Source organism: Scardinius erythrophthalmus (genome assembly GCF_964197995.2).
Source record: "Scardinius erythrophthalmus genome assembly, chromosome: 18".
Taxonomy (NCBI): domain Eukaryota; kingdom Metazoa; phylum Chordata; class Actinopteri; order Cypriniformes; family Leuciscidae; genus Scardinius; species Scardinius erythrophthalmus.
In genome coordinates this window covers 1,573,593-1,587,559 of record NC_138238.1, presented here as the reverse complement: position 1 = coordinate 1,587,559, position 13,967 = coordinate 1,573,593, and the positions used below count along the sequence as shown (strand labels likewise).

Here is a 13,967-nt window from a genome sequence, read left to right as displayed (position 1 = left end):
TCTTTTGTTGTCATTCTCCGTGGCGCTGCCTTGTCAGCTGTCAATCAAGCTGTCAATCAAAGTTAACCACGCCCTTATTTGTCATACATTTAATCTAAATACGATCTAAACTAATGAGTTAGAAATAAATTCACAGCCCTCATGGTTGTCGGGCACTCGGAACCTATCGAAAAATACAATAAAAGTCCATGGGACCAACCTGTAAAGACATGAATTTATGCTGTGAAAACGGACATTTTAACATGGGGGCTATGGACATTTGCTCCCTTTTGGGACCTCGCCCTAGCGGATTTTTGATGTATTGCAGTTTTTCGCACTTCCGGGTAGGCTTCATTTTTCAGATCAGAATGTTGCCGCTTGGGCGTAACCAGGGAAACCAAGTTGTTGTTTGTAAAAAACTTTAGATTTCGATTGTAAAACTAATTAAAATGTAAACTAATGTTTTAAAAATGTGTTATTTGGCAAGTGACCATGGTATAAGCGGGTTAATGCCCTTCGAGGTGTCCACGCCTCGCCGTCGTCCATTAATACCTGACAATGGACACCTCGTTGGGCATTAACCCTTACTTATAAAACGGTTAGTTCCAATCCTTGATTCTGATTGGCCAATAGCTCTGGTTTATTCACGATAAAACACGGCTATGACCGCTTCACCCAACGGTTCTATGTATCACTACACAACACCCTTAGCAACCACTCTTAGCAACTTAGCGTACAATTATACTAAAAGATCAGCGATAAGTTGATCCATCAAGATATGAGCTTTTAAAGAGATATCAGTTTAGCTGAGATTATAAGAAATGTCATAAATCTCTAGATCTCTTTATATGATCTCTCAGTTTGAGTCTCTGAATAAAACTGAGCTGTTTTTCCTCCATATTCTCACTAAATCAGACTATATGAGCCATAAAAGTCAATGAACAAAAAACACAACTTTTTGGGATATTTTGTCAAAATGTTCAATAAACTCCCACTGCATATAAAAATAAAAATTTTTGAGTATTATTTTTGAAATGTCAGGCTTTAACTAAACTCTGAGCGTACGATTGAGCCGGTGTGAGCGAGACTCACCTGTGCTCCAGTTTCTTGCGGTTAACACACATGGCTCTCTGGTAGCCCTGAGCCACACACACTTTATGACGACTGCATCTCACCTTCTGACACGGATCCTTCGTAGTATCCAGACCTGCAAACGCAGACAGTGAGATCCTGCACATGTTCATCTCTCTTTAGTGTGTAATGTTGGTGTTTGAGCATGAGAAAGGTTTCGGGAGTTCTTCTCTATATCAGTGTCAGTGTTTCTGAACTCCTGAAACGCCTCCATTGTAGTCTTGAGTTTCTTCCGGGAACACGTCACAATATTTCTCATTATAATAATTAATATGCAGAATAAAGGGGCGGGGCCTGGTTGAGTTAGTTAGTAGTGTGTTAAAATGGAGGACATTTCTCAAACACACTCGAAGCGCTCGACCAATCACAACACACCGCTGCAGCCGACCAATCAGAGCATAGTGTGCTTTTCAGGAGGAGGGACTTCATAGAGACAGGAAGTAAACAGAGTGTTACTAGCCGCGTTTCCATTACCCGTCAAATTGCGTGAACTGAAATTGCGAATTGAAAAACACCCAATGAAAACGTTAATTTAGCAAAACTCTCATATAATCGCTAAAAAGTTTTTACGCTCGTATGAGGTGGTGCAATGGAAACAGTTTTTGCGCATTTACAGTCACCTGACGTACATGATGCGGTATGTTTGGACAGATGGAACATCAGTTAATGGAAACGTCGTCATTTCGCTATAGGTTTTTTGAAAATACGTGTGGCGCATCGCAGATCTAGTGTAAGATGAGCATTTTTGGTTAAAAGTATATAAATGTTAATTTTGTTATAAAATGTCCGCTGGTTTGTCTAGATAAGACTCTTATTCCTCGGCTGGATCGTGTCGAGACTTCTGGACCTTCGACCCGTTGGACCCCATTGAAGTCACTATATGGAGAAACATCCTCGAATGTTTCCACAAAAACCTTAATTTATTTTCCACTGAAGAAAGAAAGATATAAACATCTTGGATGACGTGGGGGAGAGTCAATTATCAGGAAATTTTCATTTTTTAACTGAACTAATGCTTTAAAATCAGCATGAAACTGAATTTGTGCTCGTTTTTTCTTCTCTATTGTGCCGTATATCAAATGAACAAATGTGGGCGGGGCTTGATTATGTCTGTGGGGAATTGATTGGCTGGTTGGATGGTTGTGGTTTGCTATTGGTGGATCTCATGAGTGACAGGTTGCTCCCGGTCGCTACTGTGTCCTTATAAAAGTTACAGGGATACGTTCATCTAAATAAAGCACAAAAAGCTAATTTTATAATCTCATTTATGGAAAATGAGCTGAATCTCTTTTTATCCCGGCACTCATCATGAATAATTCAAAACTAGACTCGAGGAGAGAAGAAACCTCAGCCCAGGATAAAGAAGAAGGGATCCGGCTGGAGAATATCCCATCTGTGTTGTGTGTGTGTGTGTGTGTCGGTACACTGATAAACAAGACCAAAGACAGAACAACACACCAACATGAATCAGAACCAGAGAGACGGGATCATCCTTTCCCAGGAGAAAACACATGACTCACTGAGAAAACCTGTTTTCCTACAAATATTAGGAAAGACAGGAAAATATGGACCATGAGGACTGACGATTATTCAGATTCTTCAGAGATGAACAAACTGTGAATGTGACGGGATGTTAACAGTGTCATGGTATTATCTGAAATAGTACAGCAGTTATTTCATATTATTCAATGGCATGTAAATAATATAATAAATTAATATGACATCATTCAGTATCATAGAGAGTTTCCACTTCTTTTTACCAATGAAGGTCCATGATAATGTTCAGTAGTTTGTATGATTACTGGATACATTGACATTCAAAACTCTTAAAAATTGCACTAATGGAATGTTTAACTAACTAATTAACTAACTAATTAACTAACTAACTAACTAACTAACTAACTAACTACTTACAAACTAACTAACTAACTAACTAACTAACTAACTAACTAACTAACTAACTAACTAACTAACAACTAACTAACTACTTACTAACTAACCAACTACTAACTAACTTTCATGTGCTTTTGTCTTTTTCGTCTTTTTTATATTTCTATTTTTTAATTTATTTTTATCTCAGTTTGTCATTTTAATACTTCTACTTAAACTTTATTTGAAATTTGTAACTTGAAATTTATTTCAGCATATGAAATAGTTTTTTGTAATTACATTTTTATTTAATATATATATATATATATATATATATATTATTTTATACATGAGATATATATATATATATGATTTCTATTTTAAGTATACTGTTCTTTCTTTTAACTTTCTATTCATCAAAGAATCCTGAAAAACTAAATTTATCTCAGTTTCCACATAAATATGAGTTTATCATCACTGATAATAATCATAAATGTTTCTCGAGCATCAAATCCTCATATTAGAGTGATTTCTGAAGGATCATGTGACACTGAAGACTGGAGTAATGATGCTGAACATTCAGCTTTGATCACAGGAGTAAATTACACTTTACTGTATATTCACATAGAGAACAGCTGATTTAAACTATAAAAATATTTCATAATTTTGCAGTATTTTTGATCAAATAAATGCAGAGACGTCTTTTAAAAAGCATTAAAACATCTTACCGATCCAAACTTCTGAACGGTAATGTAAATCATCCTTTTTTTGTGATACATTAAAGTACCGTGACATTTATTTTAGGATAATGACCTTTTCACTGTACATGATCACATATTCACATTTCCAGATGCAGAACACGATCACTATCATGGCTCTGATGTCTCTATTCCACTGTCAGTCGATCTCTCTCTCTCTCTCTCTCTCTCTCCCTCTCTCGGGTTATTATGCTCAAACCCCATGAGGTGTGTAATGTCAGTGATTTTTCAGGGCTGTGTGACCGCAGACGGGCCGAACCATCTTTCGCTCTCGGCTCGGAGCGGCGCTGGAGGCGTTTCCATAGAAACATGAGCAATTTCTGCACTATGATTTGTAGCACACTCACAAGCTTCATAAATTCACGCCGCTCCTTCTGAAAGCAGCCGAGAGCCACAGAGGAAAAGGGTGTAAAGTGTCAAAAGCGTTTGATTTAGCGCTCTAAGCTGCCTATCCTTCTGGATCTACACGCGTTTCTCTCGTTCTGATTCCCAAAGGCCTGTAGTGACAGATGAGGTGATTAGACATCTGTGACCCTGGACCACAAAACCAGTCACATGGAGCAATTTTATGAAATTGAGATGTATACATCATCTGAAACTGAATAAATAAGCTTTCCATTGATGTGTGGTTTGTTAGGATAGGACAATATTTGGTCGAGATACAACTATTGAAAATCTGGAATCTGAGGATGCAAAAAAATCGAAACACTGAGAAAATCTCCTTTAAAGTTCTACATTTATGTTGGCGATTGTGCTGCATTTACTAACATAAATGTTTTATTTATTTACGGTAGGAAAATATCTTCATGGAACATGATCTTTACCTAATATCCTAATGATTTTTGGCATAAAAAAAATCGAAACATTGAGAAAATCTCCTTTAAAGTTCTACATTTATGTTGGCGATTGTGTAGCATTCACTCACAGAAATACATGTTTTATATATTTACGGTAGGAAATTTACTTAGGAAATTTTCGGCATAAAATAAAAATGGATAATTTTGACCCATACAATGTATTGTTGGCTATTGCCACAGATATACCCGTGCGACTCGAGACTGGTGACATGATCCAGGGTCAATGTATGGGATTTTATCCATACTAAAATCTGGCTGCACACAATTTTATAATGTTAAAACACCATTATGTCGGAGTCACAGTAAAACACGGTTCATTTGACCAACGGGAGCGACTGAATTAAATTATGCAAAGCAAAGCCTGTAAAGACCTCTGGAATGAATCAAGATCCCCATTTCACCCTTATTAATCTGCAGTCTCCAACAAAAGCCTTTTCCGATCCACTATCTGTGTGTGTGTGTGTGTGTGTGTGTGTGTGTGTGTGTGTGTGTGTGTGTGTGTGTGTGTGTGTGTGTGTGTGTGTGTGTGTGTGTGTGTGTGTGTGTTCAGTCCCGCTGGGTCTGTAATTACTGCCACATTAGACAGGATTTCAGACAGTAATGTATAATTGTCTGCAGGTCGTTAAGTGAATATGACATCACTAGTTTAGGGTTAATGGCCAACGGCAGACGTTCTCCAATAATGGGGGATTTGAGGATTTTAAGGAATTTAGTATTCACTGTCAGTAGCATGAAAATGTCTCGGGATAAATATGGAAAAAGCTAGAAAAGAGATGTCTTACGCACTCACCAGAGGAGCGAGTCTGATCTGCAAGTGTTACAAAAGCATTACATTCATTACAAAAGCATCGCATGTCCGTCAAACATTTATTAAGACTATTTTAGGACCGTCATGATTTATTTGAAAAACTTATTTTCTTATAAAAGCAATGTGATTTTTTTTTTGTTTACTATAAAATACTGTAATGCAATGATTTTTTTTTTTTGGTCCAATTCTCACTATTAACTACGACTTTTGCCTCAATAAACTCCTAATTACTGCTTATTAATAGTTAGTAAGGTAGTTGTTAAGTTTAGGTATTGGGCAATTAAAGGATTTAGAATATAATAATGCATTAATATGTGCTTTATAAGTGCTAATAAACAGCTAATATCTTAGTAATATGCATGATAAGCAACTAGTTTATAGTGACAATTGGACCTTTGTTTTCTTTGAGCAAAATATAATTATAAAAAATATAATGTATAACATAAACTTTCTTTTCTTTTTTTTTCTTTGATTTTGGTGTTGGCATGATAAAGTGCTGTGGAGAGTGCGTTACGTCACTCACTTTCATCAGAACCCTGTGGAGTTTCCAGCGTACGGATGTAGTCGTCCTGATGAGAAACACAAGAGAGAAATCATTATATTTCATATATGTGACGAATGCATTAAAAATCAGCCTTTTTCCCCTCATCTAGACATGATAGTTTAAATGTTCCCTTGTTTCTAATAAAATTGCTGAACATTAATTTATTATACACAATATTTACTCTAAAATTCAGTTACTACACAAATGTACAATTGTGCATATGAATCCGGAGCGTTGTTGATTTTTCCTTTGAGGAGTTTGGAATCACGTGTTATTGATTTGATCAGACCAAGCTAACAGAAAAAAGCTCCAAAAATGTTTTGCTAACGTTCCTATTATTTCTTAATGTTCTCATCCTTTTTTTTTTTTACTCCTAGCGGGGTTCGTACAGATACTGTAAAATTAAATTCCAGGACTTTCAAGGACTTTAAGCACTACTTTTTTGGGTTTAAATTCTAAAAAAGATTTAAAAAAAATAAAGCAATAAAACAAAATGGTAGAAATAATATTGATTTTCAAGGACTAAAATCAGAGATCTCACTTATCAAACAATATTATCATTCAAATTCTAAAAAAGGTAAATAAAAATAAACTAATAAAACATAATGGTAGAAATAAAGTGCAGCAGATGCAATGACTGCAGTAACTTTGACCACAGCCACGTCCAAGTGATCTGAGGGCGCGCGCGCATCCTGGTGTGTGACGTGTGCGCAGACTGATGCATAGATATATATATACACTAGATGTCGCCTTGGCTACGGCAGTTCATTGGAACGAATGTCTTTAATGCGACATCTAGTGTATATATATCTATGCACAAGTCTGCGCACACGTCACACACCAGGATGCGCGCGCACCCTAAGATCACTTGGACGTGGCTGTGTATAAGAGGTCAAAACAATATAAATACTGTTCGTTTTCTCACACAAACCGTGCGTTTCATGTCTTAGGCCATCAATGTGTACTTATGATGGGGAATTTTTTAATTTGGACGATGTGGAATTGTTTTAATTTGGACTCTGTGCTTGCTCTTTGAGACAGTGACCATAGACCTGCATTATACGACTGACAGACAAGAACGGTTTGACCTAAAAATATCAAAATTGAAACTACTGCGGAAACAAACACACCTACATCTTGGATGCCCTTGAGGTAAGCTAAAACATACCAAAATTTAATTTCAAAGTGAACTATCCCTTTAAACATCAGATTACTCTGAACGAACAATCTATTAACATTCCTGGAAGAACATTTGTGACCCTGGACCACAAAACCAGTCACATGAGTCATTTTTTTAAATAAGCTTTCTGAATAAATAAACTTTCCATTGATGTGTGGTTTGTTATGATAGGACAATATTTGGCCGAGATACAACTATTGAAAATCTGGAATCTGAGGATGCAAAAAAATCAAAACATTGAGAAAATCTCCTTTAAAGTTCTACATTTATGATCATGATTGTGCAGCATTCACTCACAGAAATACATGTTTTATATATTTACGGTAGGAAATTTACAAAATATCTTCATGGAACATGATCTTTACTTAATATCCTCATGATTTTCAGCATAAAAGAATGATAATTTTGACCCTTACAATGTATTGTTGGCTATTGCCACAGATAAACCCGTGCGACTCGAGACTGGTGACGTGATCCAGGGTCACATGTGCTCATAACTTTGAGAACCTTGTCAGAACGTTAGCCAAAGTTCTGAATGTTGAATGTCAGTGATTGGTCTGAACACACACACACAGATACAAACCTCCACTTCCTTCAGCAACGGGGGGCAGGGGAGGAGAAAGAGAGAGAAAATGAGATGTAAATTCAGAAACATGAAAGAGGACAGATCTACGCCTCACATCAGCTTTAACCGTCATCTATTAATGTGATCTGGGAGAATAAGAGCCGAGGGATTTCCTCAGATTACTGAAACAACTCGAGAGTACTGCAATGCCAAAATAAAATAAAATAATAAATAAAATAAAATGCTTCAAGGAATCGTTCAATCAAAACTTAACATTCTGTCATTATTTACTCATTATTATATCCTTCTAAGTTTTTTTTTTTTTTTTAACACTGAAGGTGAATTTTTGAAGACTCTTCATGCAGATTTTTAAAACACTTTCAAGAAAATCCAGCTTTTAATGTTGTTTATGTGTCTATGTGGTGTTTTTAATGTGCTTAAACACAAACCATGTGTAAATTCATAAGTCGACAGCATTGCTGAGTATTTCCTCCTTAAAACTGCAGTGAACCAAAGACAGTCTCAAAAACACACTTTGAAATCGCTGGTGTTTCTGACGTCACAAACTACCTTGTAACCAATCAGATCAACGTGTGATCGTCAACCAGTGGATCTCTGAGCTGAGTGAGTGAGTGGAGGCGGGGCTCATTTGCATATTCATAGAACCGCGTATACTAAAGGAGGCAAGGGTGTCGAGTTACATTCAAGATATTTTAAGGCATAAATAAATTTATTTTCAAGGAAAAACATGTCTAAATATGTCATTTTGCTGATCAAAGATGAGTTTTAAGAGATAAAATGATTGACTACAAAATACTTTAAGTTTGATTCTACACAACAAGCAGCAAATAAACCTGTAAACTCAACCTATTTGTAGTGTTTTTTAAAGTAAAATGTGATATTGAAGTGGCATAATACAAGTAATATATGAAAATGAAAAAGAAATATGAGAGATAATAAAAAATGCACAGGTTAATAATTCACAAAGAGACCAGGAACATGAATGAAAGTAAACTGTGATTACATGATGACTTTGAAATACTGTCTAGGTTTGTTTAACAAAACATTATGCTCTCAGTACGGCTTCAAACGCTCACGCATGAAAGCTGGAAAACTGTAATCCGCGAGTTTGCCTGTAGACTGCATCAAACGCTGAAGCCCGAACAGTGACAGTGTCATAAGACACACAGAGAGCGACTTCAGCTCTGATTTCTCATTATGATGTTGTCGAGCTCCTGGAGCGAATCCTACTGGGAAGCTCTGTTGAAATTTACTTCCAATAGAATTTGCATGCTTCCCGCTGCGCCGGTTCTGCACACGCATGCTAATCTGACATTCACACATCCGCACGCACCGCTTCTGCCAACACAATCAATTTGAGATTTTGTAGCATTTAGGAGCTGCGCTGTTCAATTAGACGCAGACAAAGCCCTTGAGAACGAGCAAAATGTAAACCAAAGCAGAAAAGAACAGATTGACACTGGAGCTCGATCAATATGGGTTTCTCAACGGCTGGTGCCAGATCAATCTCACAATGTCCAAATATCTGCTGATTAATCGGCCGAGGGTCAAAGTTTGGCTGACTACATCAATAACTGTATCACTATGTGGGTAAAAAGCTTCATTTTTCATTGACATCTATTTAAAAATAGATAAAAATTGTAAAAAAAAAAAAAAAAACGTTGGCTTGTCAACGAGTGGATCTCTGAGCTGAGTGAGTGAGTGGAGGCGGAGCTCATTTGCATATTCATAGAACCACGCATACTAAGTGAGGCAAGGGTGTCGAGTTACATTCAAGATATTTTAAGACATGAAAAAAAATTTATCAAAGAAAAAACTTTTAAATATGTCCTTAAGTTTTAAGAGATACAATTATTGACTACAAACTACTTTAAGTTTGGTTCTATACAACAAGCAGCACATAAACCTGTAAACTCAACCTATTTGTAGTGTTTTTTTAAGTAAAATGTGATATTGAAGTGGAATAATACAAGTAATTTATGAAAATGAAATAGAAATATGATTTTTTTATCTATCACATTACGCTCCGTTTGCATTTATTTTATTTAAATAATCATGTTTTTAAAATGCGTTTATATAAACTCACTGTGAAAACGATTACATTTATTCCATTCAAAAGTATGAACATGGTTAAAATATGGCTATATATAGATCAAGCAATATTCAGTTAGTTAAAGATTGAAAGAAATTAGATTTATTGATGACAAAGATACAAACTTTGTTATTTTGAATTCAAAACACACTCAGATTATTAGTACTATTGCATAAATCTTACCCTGGAGGGCAAATTGTTAGATTACCTAATAAAAATATTTTATATTTTAAACAAATTAATGGATATTTTATATGCAATTCACATACATAATTTACATTTAGGTCTAAATTTTGCTTGAGTGTTTTGAATAGTCACAAGCGGAGGGTAAAAAACCCCAAATGGTCTTTTTAAACCGGTGAGATTTCCTGATTGATGAACTAAAGACAGTGTCTCCCAGTGATTGACAGAATCAGAGCTGTGAGTGACAGGCCGATGACCCAGCCGGTTCTGTAATGAAACCCGTCCACAAACGCAGCGCTCCTCAGATTGCTCTTCATGTCACTGTCAGTCTTTCTCCCCGAACGCTTCTCTCTGCAGTGCTTTACTGTGGTTTCATTCTCAGAGAAAAGCATATTTTCGGAGCAGCTTTGCTCCAAACCCTAGCTAGTCGTGTTGCTGTCTACATAGGGAACTACTTTACAAGGCCACATCCTAAATGAAAAGCCATCTCAGAAGTGACTGATACGAAACACACAGGCACACAACTTCACTCGACTCACAATTGTTTGTGTGTCTAATGAAAAAAAACTAAAAAAAACATTCAAATATTGGGTAAAATAGTCCATTTTAATTAAATATAAACATTTTTACCAATGTTTTAACCCTCATGCTGCTCTTCGTGTGACAGTCAAAAATTACAGATTTTTTCTTTTCTTTTTTCAATGACTATATTTTAGTTTGATAATTCTTTTTTTAATGACATTTCTTATTTTTGGGGGATTTTATGGAACTAAATTATATTTACGTTGTATTTATAATACATTTATTCACTTTTTGAGCACAGACCTGAAAATAAATTTAATTTAACTAAAACTTAAACTGTGGTAAATCTTGAATGCTTTAGAGCAATAGACTGAAGTTTGATCTCTTTTCAAAGATGACACTTGGCAGATTATTGCTGAAGAGAAAAAAGTTTAAAAAAAGGATTTTACATTTATTGTTTTAAAAAATGCACAAAAATACTATTTTCAATTTTTATGTAAAAACATATATTTTCAAAAACACGTTTAACTCTAAAACTGCAAGAAAATCAAAGTGCTAAACCTGAAAATTAGCTTTCAGAAAGATTGTGTTCGGCTGCAGTACCAAATGCTTCCACTAGATAGTTTTAATTTTTGACCGCGAGGAACACAAGCGTGACTATTTCTTTCAGGAGTTAGGGTTAGGTTGAGTTTTTGTTGAAGAACCAAATGTCATTGAACAGTTCAGTGTGAAGAGAGTCTTAAGCTAAAGAAACTTTTTCCATGATAAAGAACATTCTGTGGAATGTAAAGGTTCCACGGATGTCAAAGTTCTTCAAGGAACCATTTCTTGACTTTTTTTCAGAGCGTGTTGCAATGCGCAAAGTCTCAGATACCGACGTTTGGCCGAACTCTAAAGCTGCCTCACATGCTTGTTCACTGTAATGCATTGCAACAAGTGTCTTTCGCAACAGCCTTAATGTCCTAAAATGCTGTTTAAAGCTGCAGTTCGTAGTTTCTCCTCTTTGTCTCCATCTCTGTTCGGAATCTGCAATTGCAGTTATTCGCGGAATGATCAGCTTTACGAGGGTTGTGTCTCGGCACAGCGCGGATGAATCTGATGTTTAGAGGAGAACGTGCGGCTGTCAGTCGCCGCCGGTGTGGATCCGGGCATTCGCAATCACACATTATACTTTCTGTAAGAATGACCAACATAAAAATTTACACCGGAAAATGTGAAAATCTGAACAAGTAACATCCACTTTTGCTCTGAGCAACTAAGAGGAAAAAGCATTGCAGTAAATCACGCTGATTAAATCTAACGATCTCTCATCATATCACGACAAACCGTGCAAATTATACTGTGTTCTCAGATTGTTAATGTTAACATCATCATCAGCATTGCGTGACATTTAATGCCCTTCCGACATTATCCTTGTTTCCGCACGGGCCGGTGTCAGTCTCTTTTGTTCTGTAGCCGCTCCGAAGTGCGAAGTCTTTCGCGTTTTACAGCGGGTGAATCTCCAGCTGATGATCGTCGTTTGAGCCTTTCTGGATCCGCCATCAAATTGCTCAGTGTAATTATATCCAGTGCTGTGAGAAAAGGCTATAAATCTCCAGCATCCTCACACTCACAGCCGACTAGCCGAGACTCTGGACAGATGTGATGTAACGACACAAAGACTTGCTCGAATTTCCCGTGCAAATCCACCACTGGTGTTAAAAACATTATTACAAGCTTACCGGTTTGAGTCGAGCTACGGCAAGCAGAGAGTGTTGAACTTGCTCAAACATTTATTTTGGATTATTTTTAACCCAAAAAACTTACGGACTGCAGCTTTAAATAGGCGGCTCACTACATTTTAGAACTGAGTAATAGTGTGCATTGCATCCTTGTCTGAAACACAACCCTGAGCTCTGTCAAAATTGAATTTTTTTTTGCTTTCCTTCACTATTTTCGTTCTCGCTCTTGCAATGCTGCCATTTACTGACAGAAATGCCCGAGAAATAAAAGACCCGCCGCTGCCTCCTGTCAGAAATGCATTAAGGCTCTTCACGAAACGCAGTTTCATATCAGTCTGGCCACATGAGCACCATGAAACTGGACATTTGCTTCAGTCGAGCGCGTGTCGCTCTCCTCAGGGCAGAACACAAGCAACCTCCGGCTCTTATCGTGTGCCCAGAATAAACGGAGAGACCGAAAGCTTCCAGGTGAGATTCGCTTCCAGCGCCACGGGAACTAAACACAGTCCCCTGTCCAGAACACTGCACATCATCATAACCATCTGGACTCAATCTGAGAAAGCAATCAACAATAATCCATTTGGAAAACAACTTTGACAGAAGAAAATAGACATATTTGACCCTGAATCGCATTTATAATGTTAGTCAGGGTTTCAACCGCCCAAAAAAAGCCCTTAAAAGCATTTATTAATCTTAGTTAATATTAATTTCAACATTTACTAATACATTATTAAAATCAAAGGTTGTATATGTTAATATTAGTTAATGCACTGTGAACTAACATGAACAGCTGTATTTCTATTAACTAACATTAATAAATATTAATACTTTAACAAATGTTTTGTAGTTCATGTTAGTCAATACATTAACTAATGTTAACTAATGAACCTTATTGTAAAGTTTGTATTGGACCTTACACAAAATTGAATAAAAATTCAAAATAACTCTTTATTTCCAAGATCAAAACTGAACAGCAATGACAGAATTCATTATAATCGTGTAAACACGTTTTGTGACTCGCATAACAGGGTTATTATCGTTAACCAAAACTACAACTATTAAAAACATTTCTGTTATTTGAAATAAAGCTGAAATAAAATAAAATAAAATATAGATATTAGTTGAAAAACGTACACTAAATTTAAATGAGAAATGTTGCCTTGGCAATAAACTGAAATACATAAAACTGGATTAAAAGTTATTAACTGTAAATACACTAAAAAGAAATAAATAAAAAAATGAACAAAATAAGTTAAGCCTAAGTTTTATTTATATTAATAATAAAATGACCAAAAAAAAAAACATAACAAAATTACAAAAAAATAAACTAAAATTAACACAAACACTAAAAATAAAAGCTAATAATAATAAAATTAAAATAAAAACTAAAATAACACTTCATACAAGATACAAATCTAACATGTTCGGATACATTTTCGAGATAAAAAAAAGGGAAATTTTATTTTGCATTAAAGAGAAAATAAAACTCTATATTCGGAGAGTAAAGTATTATTAGAGTTTACATGATCCGCAACATTTAAGCCCATTAATAACATTAACATCTTTATGCAAAATATATGAAATATGACCTTTCTCGGCACGTTTCATGAGATCTGTTTTAAATGTTCATTGTTAATGTTGATCACACGATTCTGCCTCACATTCGATTTTTATTTCTATGGAATTCTGCAGGAAACTTAAAATGAGAACAAAGACTTCCTCTAAAACATTATAATC

General features: G+C 35.7%; 1 protein-coding gene across 1 annotated transcript in view; it reads right to left on the bottom strand.

Moving 5' to 3' along the window:
- LOC308706817 (testican-2) overlaps positions 1-13,967 on the bottom strand; it is a gene marked incomplete at its 5' end in the record, with an annotated part of 36,633 nt that overhangs the window by 11,575 nt on the left and 11,091 nt on the right. The window contains 2 exons of the mRNA XM_081392682.1: positions 1,072-1,186; positions 5,926-5,971. Of these exons, the coding sequence (XP_081248808.1) occupies positions 1,072-1,186; positions 5,926-5,971 (161 nt within the window). The remainder of the gene's footprint in view (positions 1-1,071; positions 1,187-5,925; positions 5,972-13,967) is intronic.